The 19,603-nt window shown below is 39.4% G+C and overlaps 1 protein-coding gene across 4 annotated transcripts in view; it reads right to left on the reverse strand.

Annotated features, from left to right (window-relative positions):
• CSTPP1 (centriolar satellite-associated tubulin polyglutamylase complex regulator 1) overlaps positions 1 to 19,603 on the reverse strand; it is a 228,401-nt gene that overhangs the window by 148,458 nt on the left and 60,340 nt on the right. Inside the window, exon 3 of one of the 4 annotated variants that reach the window (XM_060176490.1) lies at positions 11,759 to 11,852. The exons of the other annotated variants lie outside the window; for them this stretch is intronic. Coding sequence (XP_060032473.1) covers positions 11,759 to 11,852 — 94 coding nt within the window. The remainder of the gene's footprint in view (positions 1 to 11,758; positions 11,853 to 19,603) is intronic. 4 annotated transcript variants of the gene reach the window in all.

Below are 19,603 nucleotides of genomic sequence, written 5' to 3' on the forward strand. Positions count from 1 at the left end.
ACACACATTATAGTGCACAAGGACCAAGGTTCAAGCCCCTGGCCCCTCTCTCTTTCTCACGCTGTCTTCCCCTTCCCTCTTGATGTCTCTGTCTCTAACCAATAAATATACATATATATTAATTTATTTATAAAATAAAAAATAGAAAATATCAACAAAACCATAGGATAACAGGGTGAGGGTAGATAGCATAGTGGTTATGCAAACAGACTCAGTCCCAGGTTCAATTCCCCACACCACCACAAATCAGAGATAAGCAGTGCTCTTGTAGAAAAAACAAAAACAAAAACAAAAAAACTTCCCTTTTCTGGACTGTTGTTAATTATAACTCAAATGTACAACACACCTGGGGAAAAGTAAACGCACAATGTGCACAATGTGATCCTCTAGCCAAGGGAAGAAGTTGACAAAGTGTGGTTTGTCAACTTCTATTTTTACTAATTCTTAACACTTTTTTTTGCCAACAGGGTTGTCACTGAGGCTCTGTGCCGGTGCTACAAATCCATCATTCTAAGAGGCCACTTTCTCTTTCTTTTTATGTTTTCCTTTCCTTTCTATTTTATTCGATAAGACAGAGAGAAATTGAGAGGGGAGTGGGAGAGAGAAAGGGAGAGAGCAAAATACCACCTACAGACCTGTGTCACTGCTCGTGAAGCAACCCCCCCCCCTTGCAGGTGGGGAGCCGGGGTTTAAACCTTCATATGAAAATGTGTGTGCCACCATCTGGCCCTCCAACTATACTTTGAGAATAAAGTTCTGTCCACCATTACACCTCAAGTAAACTGATGACATGTTCTCTATTGACTAGGAAGAAATGAGGAAACAGAAATCTGCCAGATAAAATTGGAAATACCTTGTGATCCAGTAAAACCATTCTTCGGCATTTATCCAAAGGACATAAAAACACTAATTCAAAGAGACATATGCAACCCTATGTTCAAAGCAGTTTTATTCATAAATAGCCAGGGAGTGGAAGCAACCTAAATGTTTGTAGATGGATGACTGCATGTATAAGTTATGGGATATGTACTCAGCAGCTACAAGAATTGGCATGGGTATTATTCACTATTGCTAAGGTATGGAAGCAATCTATGGGATACTCCTCTGCAATGTAAAAAGATGATATTGTATCCTTTTGTGACAAAAATGAATGGAACTGGAGGGGACTATGCTTAATAAAATCAGTAAGGAGATGAAAGACAACTACCAGATGGTTTTGCTCAGATGTGGAGTACAGACAGCTGAAATGGGGAAGGGGAGCGGCAGCAATCAACCCGTTTTAAAAGCTTTGTGAGAACTATGGTGGCTAGGGTGGGGAGGGCATGAAACGTTGGTGGTGGGTGCAATGTGAAACCATATCCTTGCAATCTTATAATCTTGTGAATGGTGACAAAATCACTAATAAAATATTCTTAAAGTTTTTTTGAAAATTTTAAAGATTTAAAAAGAAATCTATTCCACTGTAGGTGGCACTAACAGTTCTCTTCATCTTCTCATTCCCAGCACTGACTCAACTAGAAACAGAATAGCCACTATCTTTAGTTTCTTTTTAGAAACGCCTACACTTAGGAAGAAATCCAACAGACACTATAAGCAGTGTTACTCATTGTCTAGGCATAGGTGAGCCAGTTGGTGAGAATGGAGGTGTCATTGTAGTGAATGGGATTCATAATTTCTGCAACAATAAGACAACCACATTAGAAGCTTATCGGTCCATTCAATTGCCTTAAGGACTGACATTATATCTGCAGGTTTTTTTTTCTTTTTTTTTTATTTAAGAAAGGATTAATTAACAAAACCATAGGGTAGGAGGCGTACAACTGTTTGTTTGTTTGTTTTCTGCCTGGGTAATCCCCAGTAGCAGAGTTTGTTTTCAGACCATAATATCAAGGAGATCACATTTTACTGCCCTATGTGGAGAAAAACTCATGAGAGCCTCACAGGCCTTGAGAGCTGTGAAATGTTTTTGCAATGAAAAGAACAAGTAATGAATGTCAAGTTGTCTTTCCTTGATTATTCCTTGACTACTGCCACCAAACCTAGAAAGGATCTTCATAAAGCGGTAGGACAGAGCACATGAGCACCCAGGGCTGATGCTCAGGGAAACACAGAGTGTCTGCAGAGAGGAGATCACCATGCAAATTCTCCCAGAATACCCAAACAAAGCACTTCCTCCTCACAACCTATTCCCATTGGATCCTTGGATATAATGCAGTTAGGCCCCTGCCAGAGTTAAAACATGTTTCAAACTTCCATTTCAAACCTTTAGACTCTCAAATGTATTGCTGGAGGCTGGGTATGATCTGAGAAACTCTCAATTGCTTAACCATATTAGCTCCTTACCCATGGGTATAATAGAGAAGCAAGATGGTTTATTAACATGTTTATCCTTTATAGTTTAAGTGTAAAGAAACCTCGCTCTCTCTCTCTCTCTCTCTCTCTGCCTCCAGGGTTATTGCTGGGGTCCCAGTGCCTGCACTATGAATCCACTGCTCCTGAAGGCCATCTTTTTTTTCCTCCCATTATTGTTGTTGCTGCTATTGTTGTTGGATAGAACAGAGAGAAATTGAGAGAGGAGGGGAAGATAGAGAGGGGAAGAGAGAGAAAGATACCTGCAGACCTGCTTCACCACTTGTGAAGTGACTCCCCTGTAGGTGGGGAACCAGGGGCTCGAATCAGGATCCTTGTGCCGGTCCTTGCGCTTTGCACTATGTGTGCTTAACCTGGTTCACCACCACCCGGCCCCTGGAACATCTCTTTTATAAGGGTTTTATGCCATGCCAATAGGAATACATGAACCAAATATATGAACCTCAAGATGCAATGCAGAGAACACCTGGACGTTATTACATGTGTTAGAAATTTAAATCATAAGGCAAAGTAGCAATTTAGGAATTTTTTTTAACTATGAAGAAAATCCCAAGGAAATCTGTGTATCTTATAATTTTAAGTATTAATATAGGTCTGCATAAAAATGATTCAAAATTAAAAAGAAAAAAGACCAAAACCAAAATAAAATGATTAAAAAGACAACTATGTTTATTGTTTTTATTAGTGTTTGCTTACTGGCTTTTGATTAATTTCTTCCTCTATCTTCCAAGTATTCTCAAATGTCATAAAACACAACTACAGTTACCACAACCCCCTAGTTGGTCTCATTCCTGCAAGGCTTTGAAATGGAGCTGTTAATAACAGAACTCATAGGAGTCTGCCTAATTTCATTTGAAATCCAGAGTAATCGTATTTTCATGGTTTCTCTGGGGAAACATACCCTAGACGTTTCCAGACAAAGAATGTTCTTTTTTAGAATGTTACAACATTTCTGTTACAGCTCACCTCCTCCTACTGTTACAGTTCACATTCTCATGTATTTTATAAACCTGTCATCTGTTATTTCTTTCTCTTCAGTGCCATCTTTCAATCTCTGTATCTCTTTTGTCAACTGGTTCAGACTGTCAACCCAGTCTGTATGACTTTCTCCTGATATAGAACCAGGACCCAGGGATGCAGTGAGCCTCCAACCCCCCCACCCCAGTCAATCACAGGCAGCTCCTGCCATTCCATCCTCACAGAGTAAACTCTCTACTTCCAGACCTCAGAACAGCTTCTGTCTATTTCACTGCCAGATCACATATCATGCTCTCTCACTATTCTGTGTCAGTTTTCATCTTCAGCTTTCTTCAACTCAATGTAATTTTCTTCTCCGTTCTTCCCAGCTATTGCATATCTTTGTTCAGCAAGAGACAACGTTAGCAGGTATAGTCTGTTTTCTGCCTGAAGTTATAGCCAGGTCCTATAGCTACTATCGATCCTTTTGTACTTACTAGCATACCCAACATGCTCCCATTAGTATCAGCTAGTTCACAGACTCCAGTGAAGGTGCCACACCATTTTTAATAGATCCCTTAAATTTCATACATTCCTTCCTTGGTACCACCTCCACTCAAGTGCTGAAGGTATGATAGTTACCAAACTTTTGGTTCAAAGTTCAGCAAATATATCTCAAACTACCATCCCTTGTTCTTTATTCAAGATAGTTAATATGAGGTTAAAAATACTTCACAGAAATGATTTGTTCATACATCAAGTCTTCTTGGATTTGATCATAATTCAGTATGATGAAACTGAAAAGGAGGGAGAGAGGGTGGTTTATTCCTTTGAGAACAAATCAGGAAATGAAGTTTTTTTTTAGCAGTCATATGTACACTTACCTTTTAAAACTACTGGGAAAATACATATGTATTTCCTAAATACTCATTTTCCTGACTTTAGTTGAAAGCTGTTGTGTGTTGTTTTACCTTTTCAAATTCAATTCCATGTGTTCCAACTTTTTTTTTTGCACTAGCTAGGAACTTCTAAAGTAGCCTTAATAATTTAGTAGTCCATGATGAGTAAAAAAAATTATATAGAGAGAGGCAGACTGGGAGTATGGACCGACCAGTCAACGCCCATGTTCAGCGAGGAAGCAATTACAGAAGCCAGACCTTCTACCTTCTGCAACCCTCAATGACCCTGGGTCCATGCTCCCAGAGGGATAGAGAATGGGAAAGCTATCGGGGGAGGGGGTGGGATATGGAGATTGGGCGGTGGGAACTGTGTGTACCCCTCCTACCCTATGGTTTTGTTAATTAATCCTTTCTTAAATAAAAAAATAAATTAATAAAAAAAAATTTAAATAGAAAAAAAAAAATGAACCATGACCATGCTTATTTGGGGGAAGAAAACAAAACTAAGAGGATTGCAACAGAGGTAGAGAATGAGCACTTGTAAGTGGAAGTCAGAGGCACAAATAGGCAGAGTATTCGAACAATATGAGCTGGAAAAAAAAAAATTATATATCAGGTTTTTCTCACCTGATACCTTTATTAAAATCCCTTCAAACTTAACTCATTAGGTTTAGATGGCACACTGATCTGTTTTCTTACTTCCAAGAGAGAATTTTATTCCGAAAGATAAATGAGGAAAGAACTCCAGATACGAAGCAGATTCTTGCACACTGTAAATAGATGAGAATCAAGTGTGCTATTTGGTTACAAACCTCATATCGGCTAAGTGAAACAAACCAGTTGCAAAAAGAGATATATGATTCTACTTGTATGAGATAGAATGAGAACAGTCAATTTTACAAAGAAAGTAGAAAGGTGGTCCAACAAGAAGGGAGCAGGATGGGTGTTTAATGGGTAGGTTTGTTTGGAAAGATGGATGATGGTGATTGTGACAGAGCAACGAATGTACTGAATGTCACAGACTTTTACATTATAAATGGACAAAATCATGACTTTATGTAAAACAATTTTACCAAGATAAAAATCAGATTAAGATGCTGGGGTCAAATACCCAGTATAGGCATTTATAAAACTGCCTAATTGAAAATTGGAAGTTATAACCAAAATATTTGGGGAGTGATTCTGAAGAATGACTACTGTCTTGCTATTCAAAGTGTAGACCAAGAATTGCAGCATTGGCATCACTAAGATATCTGCAGGGAATCTAAGTCTCTCGCCCCAATTTAGACCTGTAGGTTTGATTCTGCATTTAAAAAAAAATTATTTATCTGTTTTGCCTCCAGGGTAATCACTGGGGCTTGGTGCCTGCACTATGAATCCACTGCTCCTGGAGGCTATTTTTGTTGCCCTTGCTGTTTACCGTTGTTGTTATCATTGCTGTCGTTGGATAGGACAGAGAGAATCAAGAGAGGAGGGGAAGATCAGAGAGGTAGAGAGAAAGACAGATACCTGCAGACCTGCTTCACCGCCTGTGAAGCGACCCCCCCCTGCAGGTGGGGAGCCAGGGGCTCTAACTGGAATCCTTACACCAGTCATTACACTTCGCGCCATGTACGCATAACCCACTGCATTTTAACAAGACTTCCCAGGAGATTCATAAGCACATTAAAATTTGAAGACCACTAATCTAAGACAAGCATTATCAGTGCCTACCTGGGTCATTTTGGGTCAAAAAATGTTTTAACTGATTGAACATAGGTTACAATATCATACAAGTTCGGGAGCATAGCTTTACCCTTGTATAAATGTACACAATTCGTCACCATTGGACAGCTTCTTAACTACTATGAACCTCAGTTCTTTTTCGATTTGTAAGACGGAAATAATAAGAATGAATTTAGGAAGTTTATGTAAGAGGGTAATAATGTTGGCTGACTTTAACAGACAAGTGTAGAAAAGGGCATGAGGAAGACAGTATTGGCAAAGTATAAAGAAATAGAAATATTTCTTCAGGGGCCAGATAGTGGTGCACCCAGTAGAATGCATATATTGCCAAACTCAAGGACTCAGGTTCAATCCCCAGGTAACCACCTGCATGGGGCAAACTTCATGAGCAGTAAAGCAGTGCTGTGGGTGTTTCTCTTTCTCCCTTCCCCTTCCAACTTCTCTCTGTCTCTATCAAATATAAGTAAAAAATAAATCTTTTTTAAAAATTAAAAAAGGAAGGAGTTAGATAGCATTAGGTAGGGGTAGATAGCATAACGGTTATGCAAAAAGACTCTCATACCTGAGGCTCCAAAGTCCCAGGTTCAATCCCCTGCACCACCATAAACCACAGCTGAGCAACGCTCTAGTGAAATAAATAAATAAATATGGAAATATTTTCTTCAGAAGACCCAATATATCAATAGTAGATGTCAAGCTCAATCCCAATGGGGTAATTCTTGTGTTGTTAAAGTATGAGAAGACCAGCCTAGTATTACTTACAAAATATATGACAAAATGCCATATTTTAAAAGTTATTTGGGAGGGCAAGTTGTATGATTTTCACAAGTCAGAATTCCTATGTAGGATATATTTTTCAGCTTAAATATCGCCAATATGTCTTACTTATGTAAGGAAGGAGCAGGTATTTGGCTGGGGGAACGATGTGTGGAAGAGAGTGAAATCTTAACAAGGTTGGGGACACACAAAAAGGACAGCTGCCCAGACACCCATGATGGGCCACACTGCTCAGAGACTGAGTTCCTAACCTAATTTCTCTAGCAGGAGATCTTTCCTTGTCTCAGAAAAGACTTTTGGAGACAGAGAGGATTAGAAAAATAATAATATTGTTAAGAAGTGAGGTTGCTGGGCTTGCACTTTATTAGCCAGAATCTCTTTATCTTTCTTGAGAGCCCCCCAGATCTCTTTTATTCTAGGTCGGTAATTTAACACTCTCAGTTCTCAATTCAAAGCCTGTAATGACCTTGCTGTGCTGAATTATTAGCCCAGGATAGAGAGAGAGGGAGAGAGGGAGGGGGAAAAAAAAAACCTAAGAACAACAGAGGCCTTTTGATCAGAGCACCAAACTGCAGCTCTCTGTAACTCAAGCTGCCCATTCTTATATGGCAGGAATTAAGGACTCCCCCTGCCAGGCAGGACCCTATTAAAAGACAATAGCTGTTTGAAAAGGGTAAGCAAGTTGATATGGATATAATAGGCCACATATGGGGGACTCTTTCTACTCAGTAATAAAGCTCCTTCTTAAAAGTTGTGAGCTGGGAAATCCAGTATTCAGAAAAGCAGGAGGAGGAGGTATAATAGGAGAGAGTGGGGAGCCATGTAGACATGCTTGAAGGTGCTTCAGGAGAAAGGGAAGAGGGGGGCTTCAAAGAGCCTGTTGAGACGAGCATCAATCACCAACGAGCGAGCTTTCCCTAGTGGTCAGGTGCTGCTCGGTTTCCAGGAGGGTCACGGAGCGAATGACAACAAAGATTTGGCTGATACCCATATAGTGCTTAGCTTCTCCAGTGGGTTAACAGAAAAACCACACCAAACCCAAGCTGCAAAGTGGTAAACTCTTGCCAGGAATGATGCAGCTGACAAACAGTAATCTTTTCCACCTCACTTTAAACAACTTAACATGTCAACATCCTAAATTCCTGGTAAATACCATCAAGTGCCACTTAATGTTCTTGTTATCTCTAGAATGGCATTGTTTTTAAGTCCTGAAAAAAAAATAAAAAGAGCAATAAGGGGCCCTAAAGAAATTGCCTTTTGCAGGCAAGCTATCCCTCCCCTGTCCCAGATAGAGGGAGGTAACCACAGGACACAGCTTCTTATTCTATCTGTTCACCCATATTTGCTCATCATAACCCTGACGTTCTTCTTGAATAATGAATGATGCTTCTGGAGGATCTTAAATCCACTACAGGACTTCCCAACCACTGTTTTTAGCTATGGCTAAGATCTTATGAGATTTTACAAAACTGAGGATGATTTAAGACTGATTTCACATTAATCTAGTTGTTTACAACTAAATTCTGAATTCTCAAATTCCTAAGTAAAATATGTCAGAAAGATATCTTTCAGGAGGTAGCGTGGCCAAGTGTTGTAAGGCGCTGGATTTAGAAAAATATCTTTCTTTCCTCCACCACCCTTTGCTAATTGCCAAATGAACAGCACCAGTTCCCATCCACTCCAATTAAGGGGTTTGCTTGATGGATACAAGACCAAAGAGAAAAAACACTTCACACTTGCTTGTTTCACTAAGTGGTGAGTGGGGCACACAACCGATGTTCAGCAAATTTCACTGTTTTGCTGATTTAAAAGAAGATCTGGATTCCAGTGGTGTAACTGTTTCTAGTAGGTTTAAGACTATATGTATTCTTTTTCTTTTCTTTTTTTTTTTTTTTTTGCCTCCAGGGTTATCGCTGGAGGTTGGTGCCTGTACTATCAATCCACTGTTCCTGGAGGCCTTTTTCTTTTTTCCCCATTGTTGTTACTGTTATTGTTGTTGTTGTTGCTGTTGTTGGATAGAACAGAGAGAAACTGAAAGAGGAGGGGAAGACAGAGGAGGAAAGAAAGACACCTGCAGAGCTGTTCCACTGCTTGTGAAGCCACCCCCTCCCCGTAGGTGGGGGAGCCGGAAGCTTGAACTGGGATCCTTGCATGGGTTCTTACACTTTGTACTATGTGTGCTTAACCCGGTGTGCTACTGCCTGACCCCTTATATATTCTTTTTATGATAGGTTATGAGAGGTGTCTGTATAAAATATTGCAATCCTAAACTACTTTCTAGTATGTAGACTGTTTTGTTTCTGATGGGTCATGGAGAAAATGAGGGATGACCGAGGAAGAGTATCAAACATCCTGCTCATTTGGCAACTCATGCCATAGTTTCAGAGATTCAAATTGGGACACACAGTCTAAAAATTGTTTACTTATTATGTGTACCATTTCTAGGTGTAAGAAACAGCCTTCTAATTGCGTGTGTGTGATGACTGGGTGTAATATGATTTTAATTGATAAATATATGAAACCACATTATTTGATAAAATTAAAAAGCTACATCTGAAAAAACAGTATGCAAAACAGCATGAAAAGTATACTATTTATATAAAATTATGTGTATACAGGTATAAATAAAAATATCTGAAGTAATAGAAAAATGAAAGGAGGGTGGCAGTTTGGTGGAGGGTAATATCTACTGCCACTATTGTGGGGAATACAGAAATGTGCCTTGGTGACAACAGCAATCCTGTAAATCAACACATCCTCAATAAAGTCATACTGCAGTTGGAAAAAAAAACCAGGAACAAAATAATTTAACAAAAATTCTCAGAACTGAAAGGCATGTGTTCTCATACTGAAAGGACCCTAACAGTCTAGCACAATGAAGAAAATGCACACCCAAGGACATCACTGTAAAACATTTGATGCCACCTTTTTTCTGGATATAGTGAGATCACTTTGCAGAAGAGCATGTGGGAAGGGAAATACTTGTGCAGCCATCTTTGAAATATTTATTCTGATATATTGCCCTCAGACCACAGCGATTACATTTCTCCTAAATGCAAACTATATCCCCACATCGCTAGACCTCGAAACTTGAAGTAAATTTAAATGCCAACTCAAACTCTAAGGTTTTGCCACATAAGTCAAGGCCAGTTGCAGATAAAGTTTCTGAAGTACAATTTCTTGGACATAGCTCCTCAAGGGTGGCTCCTCATTTTCAATAACTATGAACTAAAGACACAAATAGGGCTGGTGAGATAACATAATGGTTATGCAAACAGATTCTCATGCCTGAGGCTCCAAGGTCCCAGGTTCAATCTTCCACACCACCATGAACCAGAGCAGAGCAGTGCTCAGGAAATAAATAAATAAATAAATAAATAAAGGCATAATATTCCCACAGACCCAGGGATAGGATAACCACAACAGCCTCCCATCCAAAAAAAGGAAGAACAGAGATAGCAATCATTGGTCCACTGTAATTATGAACTCCATCCAAATGCATTTCCTTGATTTGGGCCCAGTTCCTGTCCCTAGTAATGAATAGCTATGGCTTTCAACTCTATACCCTGAGTTTTGGGTTCTACCTTCTGAATAACACTTCCATTTCCATAAAACATAGCTATCACATAGATTGCAGCTGAGTAGCCTCAGCTTCCTTCCTGTCCATCTCTTTACTCTCTTTAAGCCTTCACTGATAGTTGTTTTTTTTTTTTTGAGGCCCATCAAACTCATTCTAAGTTACCATAAGATCATTAGTTTCTGCATCCTGTCTGGTCTCAAAGCTAATGACACATTTTAGAATTCTGTTTTACAGTAACAAATTTTATTTATTCCATCGATTGTTGCATAACAAACCACACTAAATTTCATGGCATAAAAAACAATTGTGTTGTTCTCATGGATTTGGTAGGTCAAGAATTATACAGAGCACAGTAAAGATGGTTTGTCTACTCCACATTGTCTGGGCTCTGAATGCAAACACTTGAAAGGCTGGAGTTGACTCAAACAGTTGGGGATCATCTGAGGACTTCTTCACTCACACAGCTGGCACCTAGACTGGGATGACTTGGAGACCAGGATTTGTTGTGGCTTCTCACAGTGTGGGAGCTGGGTGGTGAAAGTGTCTTGAAAGGGAAAGTCTAAAATGGGAGTTCTCAAAGGCCAAGATAGATTCTACTCTGTGAGATTTAGCAGTCTCACAGTGTCACAATCTACCACATTCATATTCAAGGGGAGAGGGCATAGATTTCACTTCTCAAGACAGGAGTGCCAAAGAATGTGGCATCCTCTTTTATTTTCCCCCCATTTTGTTGTAGTTGTTATAGTTGTTGTTGTTGGATAGGACAGAGAGAAATCAAGAGAGGAGGAACTGGGGGCTCTAACTGGGATCCTTACTCTGGTCCCTGCGCTTTGTGCCACATGTTTAACCCACTGCACTACCATCCAGACCCCTTGTGGCATCCTCTTTTAAAAATACTATACCCAAAATGGAAGTTGGGCAGTAGCGCAGTGGGTTAAGCACACATCGCACAAAGCGCAAGGACTGAATAAGGATCCCGGTTTAAGCCCCTGGCTCCCCACCTGTAGGGGAGTCGCTTCACAGGCAGTGAAGCAGGTCTGCAGGTGTCTATCTTTCTCTCCCCCTCTCTGTTTTCCCTTTCTGTCTCCATTTTCCTCTGTCCTATCCAATAACGACGACATCAACAGCAACAACAATAACTACAACAATAAAAAAACAAGGGCAACAAAATAGAAAATTAAAAAAAATACTATACCCAAATTAAGAAATAAGGCAGGGAATCCTGAGGGTCACGGTATAAGTTTGGGGGTTCCTAGCAGGTAATGATAAAATAGTAGGTACAGAATGTCAAAAGATTCTGGGGGAGACTTCTTCAAGAAGGTAAAAGAAAATTAATATACATATTAATATATTCGCTTCAGTCATAGTCCTGACAGTAGCTGGGGGAAGTTTCAAAATGAGAATATTTACACAGATGTGGCTACTAGCAATAGTTAGAATCTGTGATTACCCTCTGGCCTGAAGAGACAAGTGGAAGGAGTGGTTTCCTGAGTCCAAAATTAGTAGAGAATGGTTCCAACAGTATGACTCCAACCTAGAACAAACTGGTGGGGAAAAAGAAACAAGCAAATACCTGATCTTACTCTCTTCCTGCCCTTCAACTTCCTGCCAGTCCTTCCCACTCACTCTAGTTCTAGCCTAGTTGAAAATCTCTTTAAAGTTCATACAAATCAGTCTATCAGGGAAGAGAAATGTTCAGATTGGAACTTCAGGGGCAAATGGAAATAAATAGCAATAAATAAATGGAAATAAATAAATGGAAAACATTAGCCGGCTGAGTAAAGGTTGGAGGGATATTGTTGATAAACCTATAGGATGTTAACTAAAGAAAGAAAAGTAATCCTTGGGGTGAGAAGATTAGCATAGTTCAGGTGTCAATAGTATATTAAATGTAAGCACTGAGAAGTACAGAGGTGTAAACTATAAACACTGAATATTAACATAAGCAAAATATTGATGTAACTGGGTGAGTAAATGTACATATGTGTGCGGTGAAGTGTGTTAAAGGGAATTAGGTTTACGTCTGACACAGTGGGAAGTCAATAAATAATGCATGAAATTGAAAAGCCAAGACGCAGTAACATAGTAAGTAATTTAGAAAGCTAGTAATAAATGCCAACCAAATTACTTTTAGTAGTTGAAAACGGTTACCTCTGAGGAGTGAAAAATTACACAGAGAGTTGGGTGAACACTATTTTTTATCAATACTTTCTATTTTTAATTTAAATATATACCTTCATTATTACTGAAGAGCAGAACTAATTTCAACACACAATGCTTATAGGAAACAACAACAAAATGGTAGTCAACATAGGATTCTAAAGAAATGTGATTAAGGGTGGAGCTCTGTTGCACGATGAACTTCCTCCCAGTAACCAAGGAAATGTAACTGACATGTTTCTTTTTCTTTTTAATATTTATTTATTTATTTTCTCTTTTGTTACCTTGTTGTTTTATTGTTATAGTTTTTATTGTTATTGTTATTGATGTCATCGTTGATGTATAGGACAGAGAGAAATGGAGAGAAGAGGGGACGACAAAGAGGGGGAGAAAAAAATAGACACCTGCAGATCTGTTTCACCGCTTGTGAAGCAACACCCCTGCAGGTGGGGAGCTGGGGGGCTCGAACCGGAATCCTTATGCAGGTCCTTGCACTTTGCGCCAACCTGCGCTTATCCCACTGCGCTATTACCCGACTCCCTTAAATGCTAATTTTTACAGTGATAATTTTGTATGGCCCATGAATGATGTTATAGATATCCAAATGGTTCTTATCCTGAACTCGATGATCTCAGTCAATGGTACCAATCAATCACAGTAAGTACAAAACTTCCATGATCAAACTATCTTTCTCACCACTTATTCTAGTTAGAATAAGAATAGAGCCCTCAGGAGTAGGGCGGTAGCGCAGTGGGTTAAGCGCACATTGTGCAAAACACAAGGACCAGCATTAAGGATCCTCCCACCCCTCCCGCTCCCTACCTGCAGGGGAGTCGCTTCACAAGCCGTGAAGCAGGTCTGCAAGTGTCTGTCTTTCTCTCTCCATCTCTGTCTTCCCCTCCTGTCTCCATTTCTCTCTGTCCTATCCAACGACAACAACAACAATAACTACAGCAACAATAAAAAGACAACAAGGGCAACAAAAGAGAAAATAAATAAAATTTTTTTAAAAGATTAAAAAAAAAAAGAATAGAGCCCTCATGCATGACATCAGTGCTTTTAAGCAGAAGAAACTCCAGTGAGGTCTCCTGTTTGGTCTGCCATATGAGTGGGGGGGGGAGGAGTTACCCATGAACCAGGAAATTGGTCCTCAATAGGCACTGGATCTGCCAGAGTTGTTCTGTTGTTGTTTGCTTATTTGTGATGTGTGTGCTTAACCTTGTGTGCCACCACCTGGCCCCTTGCTTACTTATTTGCTTATTTGTTTTTTCTTCTTTGCCACTAGTTATCACAGGGGCTTGGTGTCTTTGAAACTATTGCTCTCAGCAGCCATTTCCCCCTTTAGTTGATAGGACAGAGAGAATTTGAGAGGTGAGGGGGAGGTAGAGAAGGAGAGAGACAGGGAGACACTTGCAGTACTTGCCTCACTTCTTGTGAAGCTTCCCCCTGCAGGTGGGGAGCGAGGGAATGAACCCAGCTCTTTGCACATGGTAGCATGTGTGCTTAACCAGGTGCGTCACTGCCTAGCCCACTAGTGTCTTCATCTTGGACTTATAGGTTCCGGAACTGCAAGATTAAATGTCTGTTGTTTGTAGTTCCCTACTCTATGGCATCTTGTTATAGGAGCTCAAATGGATGGAACCCCACTGCCCCAGAACCCTACCCAACTAGGAAAAGGTAGAAACAGGCTGGGAGTATGGATTGACCTGTCAACATCTATGTGCAGCAGAAAAGCAATTACAGAAGCCAGACCTCCCACCTTCAGCACCCCATAAAAATATTTGGTCCATACTCCAAGCAGGCTAAAGAATAAGGAAGCTTCCAGTGAAGGGGATGGGATATGGAACTCTGGTGGTGGGAATTGTATGGAATTGTACACCTCTTATCCCACAATCTTGTCAATCATTATTAAATCACTAATAATAAGGAAAAAAAATAACAGGGAAAAAAAAAAACACATTGACTTTTTCCGGTGCAGTGGATAAAGCATTGGATTCTCAACCATGAGGTTCCAAGTCCAATCTCTGGCAACGCATGTACCAGAATGATGTCTGGTTCTTTCTCACTATCATATCTTTCTCATGAATAAATAAGTAAATTCTTAAAAAAAAAAAAAAACATTGACCATAAACCCTTTAACCTTCTCTGAATTCACCAAACTTTCAGGCTCTTGCTCATGAGGTCCCCATAGGTATAGATGTGCTGGTCTCATTCTTTATTTTTTATCTTCTAAGGATGAAGCTTTCCTTGCCTTCCAATTATCCCAGAACGTCTTGCCTGAAATCCTACTTGGCACTTACTAATTGCATTTTAATAGCTCCCTCTATGTCTGATTTTCTCCTTGAGTTCAATTGGCTCATTCACCTCATATTCTTCACTAATATAGAGTCCAGTATGCATCCAAACATTACAGAATAAGAGTTCTTCCAATATGCAAACTCATTATTTCTGCCTCTCATAAGAATGACAGTGATTTCCTTGAAGATCCTATCTGGTGATGTGATTGGCATTTAGTAGATGCTTGATAAATATTTCTTGAATTTTAAAAATTAAAAGAAGATCAATTGGTAAGTTTATTTCTTAGCCTTTATAAGTTACTGTCTTTTCCTTTTCCCGACTTATCTCAATTTAATTCAATTTCCCACAGACTGGCACTGCTCTAAGTTATACATTTCCTGTTTTTTGCTTTTCAACATGTACTAGTCCTCCACAAGTCAAGTTAGATGCCTCTGATGACTCCTCTCAATGTCTGATATAGTCTACTTTTGCAAATGTAACTATATTCCACAAGGATAATGTTCCAAAATACTGCCTCTTATAATAAAGGTAGGTTACATAATTCAGACTAATCCTCTTGGCTACAAACTGAATGAATTATTAAAAGCAGCTGTTTAAAGTGATTAGAGATCCACTAGACAAATGAAGAACAAAAGGTCAGGATATGACAGGACAGTATCACCCAAAGAGGTGAGTCCAATATTTGGTGCTGCTTTTCCCCATGGACGGGAGTTCTAAGCAGAAGGGTTCATGGATTGAATTCAAAGGTCTCACAAGCTTGGATGGGTAAAAAACAAATCATATCTTTATTTTTACTAGCCTCTAACTGAAATTTAATATGTCCTTTGATTATGAATGTAAATGTAGTGAAATTTGTAAAACCTGTGATTTTTGTTAATAAATAATAGGTCTCTCACATGATTTTGTGCACTGGAGTTGTTTAGATATCTCATAAAATCACGAATGCTCATCACCATGTGGAAAACAAGGTATGGAGGCCACATAAATAAATATCTCATCAGGTAGGGTATCTGCCTTACCAGAAATGGGATTATGATAGCCACAAGTAGCTTTAGGGTCCTCTGCCAGTCCTGAAAAAGATAGCTGACAGACTGGGCAGGTGATGTTTTTTTTGTTTTGTTTTGTTTTTGTGATTATTTTTAAACATTTTAAAATATATTTTTGTGCTTTCTTTTTTCTTTCTTTATAGTTATTTATTCAGTATATGAGTGACAGAAACAGGAGACACCAGAACAGGAGCTCGGGTATACACCGTGCTGGGAATCTAACTTGAGTCCTCACACTTGCAAGTCATGCACTCTACCTGCTGAGTCACCTCCCCAGCAACTGAGAAGGAAACAGTTTTAAATTGACATTAATTTTGCAAATTAATACTCTGAATTTTCATTTTAACCAGAGCACTACTCAACTCAGGCTTTTAGTGGTGCTGGGGACTGAACCTGGGATATCCAAGCCTCAGGCATGGATGTCTTTTTGCATAACCATTATATTACCCAGAACATTCTGAATTTTCAAACAACTCTTGGGCTTACAGGCGGAAAAAAAAAAAAAAAAAACCCACACTGGAGGTCAGGGCCCAGACAGGCTGGGGGTCTGGAATGGATACTAGGCTCTGATTGGCACCCGGAAGAACTATATCAGGACACAGACAAGCCCTCCCTGATACTTAAGCTTAGTTAAAAATCATTTCAAGCCCTGCTTGAATTGAGGTAATCTAGGATATCCAGTGCTCAGGCCATCTGCCAGATATATAAATCCTCTCATGGAGAAAGGTGACATCATTCTAAGCCTCACAATATCTTGATAGTTTTTAATATACAATGTACAGCACACAACTAAAGAAAAAGGTATACTACACAAAGACACTAGAGTAAAAAACCAAGGGATAGAATAAATAATAGAAACAGACCCACAAAGAACCCATATAATTATGGGCTTTTAATAATTTTATAGGGGTGGTGGTGGTACATCAGGCTGAGCACAAGGACCTGGGGCAAGGACCCAGGGTTCAAGTCCCTGCTTCCCATCTGTAGGGAGAAGGTTCATGAGTGATTAAGTAGTGCTGCATATGTCTCTCTCTTTCCCTATCGCCCCTTCTATGCTCAATTTCTCTCTGTCCTATCAAATAAAATCAATAATATTGTTAAAATTAATTTCATATGAACTAAATAGCTTCACACGAGGTGGAGGGGGAGAAGTTGGAGCACTACTCCCTACATGTTGTGTTTGGCATTGAAATGGGAGCCTCAAGTATGCAAGTCCCATGCTCTCCTGGCTGCAACTGTGAACTTTTTAATAATTACGCTTTATTGTGTTCAAACAAATGAAAAGTAACATCTAGCAGAGAGTGATCAGAGATGTGGCTCAGTGGTAGAGTAGAGAACTGGCATGCCGGGGGCCCCAAGTTTAATCCTTGGCACTGCATATGCCAGAATGGGGTTCTGGTTCTATCTTATTAAATAATAAATAAATAAATAAATAAATAAATAAAACTTTAAGACCCAGCCACGAAACCATAAAAGGGGCATCAGTGGAAAATTTTGAGCTGAAAGAAATAATTGGAAAGGGTTATGATTGCAACTATAAGACATCCTGGAAAATACAAAACTATGGAGGTAATAAAATATCAGAGGGTAGGCCAGGTGGTGGCTCACCTGGTTAAACTACAGTGCTCAAGGACCCAGATTCAAGCCCCTGGTCCCCACCTGCAAGAGTAAAGCTTCACAAGTGGTGAAGCAGTGCTGTAGGTGTCTCTCTGTCTCTCTCCCGCTTCCCTCTCAATTTCTCTCTGTCTCTATCCAATAGTAAAAAATAATTATAAAAACTTAAATATCAGAGGTAGCTGGGGCTTATGGATGAGCAGTGGAGCACTAAGGACTGTAAGAGCAGTGAAAATACTCTGTATGATGTCATAATGATGAATATGTTATTAAATATTTGTCCAAATCCGCAGAATATATTGCAATACAATACCAAGAGTGAACCCTAAAGTAAACTATGGATTTTTGGAAGATGAGGTGTCAAAGTAGGTTCATTCACTGGGACAAATATATTATCCTTGTGGGGACTATACATAATGATTAAGGCTACACATTTTGAGGGGTAGGAAACATGCAAAATATCTCTTCCTCCCTGTCAGTTCTACTGTAAACCTAAAACTGTTCTTAAAAAAAAAAAAAAGCCTGGAGAGTCAAGCGGTAGCGCAGCAGGTTAAGGGCACCGTGGTGCAAAGTGCAAGGACCAGCATAAGGATCCCTGTTCGAATCCCTGGCTCCCCACCTGCAGGGGAGTCACTTCACAGGTGGTGAAGCAGGTCTGCGGGTGTCTATCTTTCTCTCCCCCTCTCTGTCTTCCCCTCCTCTCTCCATTTCTCTCTGTCCTAACAACGATGACATCAATAACAACAACAATAATAACTACAACAATAAAACAACAAGGGCAACAAAAGGGAAAATAAATAAATAAATATTAAAAGAAGAAGGAGGAGAAGAAGAAGAAAGTCTATAGGGGCTGGGAGACAGCTCACTTGGTAGAGCACACACTTTGCTGCTGTTCAAGGACCTGAGTGCTCATCCCTGGCCCCCACAGGGAGCACCGTACAAAGGGCTTGAAGCATCGAGTGTGCTGGGTGTATCTCTCCTTCCTCTCTTGTCTCTCACTCCCTCTCTGCTTCTCACTCGCTATCTGGAAAGAAAACAAGGAAGGAAAGAGGAAATACGCAGGTTTGGAGCCCAGCAAGGCCCTAGTAAAATTCTTGCAGCTAAAACAGACAAAACAATATAAACTTTATAAGGTTTTCACAGTAACTACAGAAAATAAATTATTTGTTGGATTTAATTAAAATCTCTTTGCTGAAGTGCATAAAAAAAGAAAAGATGAAGATGCATTGTGAAAGGTGAGACTAACGAAGTATGAAAAACACTAGTTAACAAATTCTGTTTTCTCTTTTTTAATCTTTATTTTTTATTTTTACCAGAGCACTACTCAGCTCTGGTTTATAGTGGTGCAGGGGATTGAACCTGGGACTCAAAATTCTAAGTTTTCTTTATTTCTTTGTTTATGTGGTGCCAGAGAATGAGCCCATGCCTTATGCATGCACAGTACCTCGGTCCTTAGCTGTCTTTCCCTCCCTCTGTTGGCTTCTAAATATGCTGTTAAAAAAAAAAAAAAATGTGGTCCAGGAGGTGGCGCAGTGGATAAAGCATCGGACTCTCAAGCATGAGGTCCTGAGTTCATTCCCCGGCAGCACATGTACCAGGGTGATGCCTGGTTCTTTTGCTCTCCTCCTATGTTTCTCCTTAATAAATAAATAAAATCTTTAAAAAAAAAATTGAACCACAGAGGTGGGCTTAGCAATATTGTGCACTAGCAAGATCCTGGATTTAGTACCTGGAACTTCTCAAAAGTGAAGGCAAAAATTCAAATAAGGTCTATAGAGAGGTAACACTTTTCAATTAATGCTAAGTTCCTAATTTTGATGATATATTATGGTTACAAAAGCTGGATAAAAGGGAAATAGGTACTCTATATAATTTGGTAACATTTTTGTAAGTCAAAAGTTAGAGGAAAAAAAGCAAAATAAAGATAGCTTTAGAATGGAAGTTGCAGAAGGCTAGGATTTCTTGTCTGATTTTTCATTGCATCATCCCTGGTGCCTTGAACATGGACTACATGATACAAAAGCACTCCATAAATAATTGTTGAATAAATGAGCAATAAAAGTAGTGGTAGCTACCTACATTTATTTAACACTCTGTAGTTACACTCCTAATCTCATGTAACTTTTCCAAATAAATAAATAAATCTACTTTTAAAAAATATTTCTCTTTTTTTGCTT

The sequence above is a fragment of the Erinaceus europaeus genome, chromosome 17, assembly GCF_950295315.1.
Source record: "Erinaceus europaeus chromosome 17, mEriEur2.1, whole genome shotgun sequence".
NCBI classification, from domain to species: Eukaryota; Metazoa; Chordata; class Mammalia; order Eulipotyphla; family Erinaceidae; genus Erinaceus; species Erinaceus europaeus.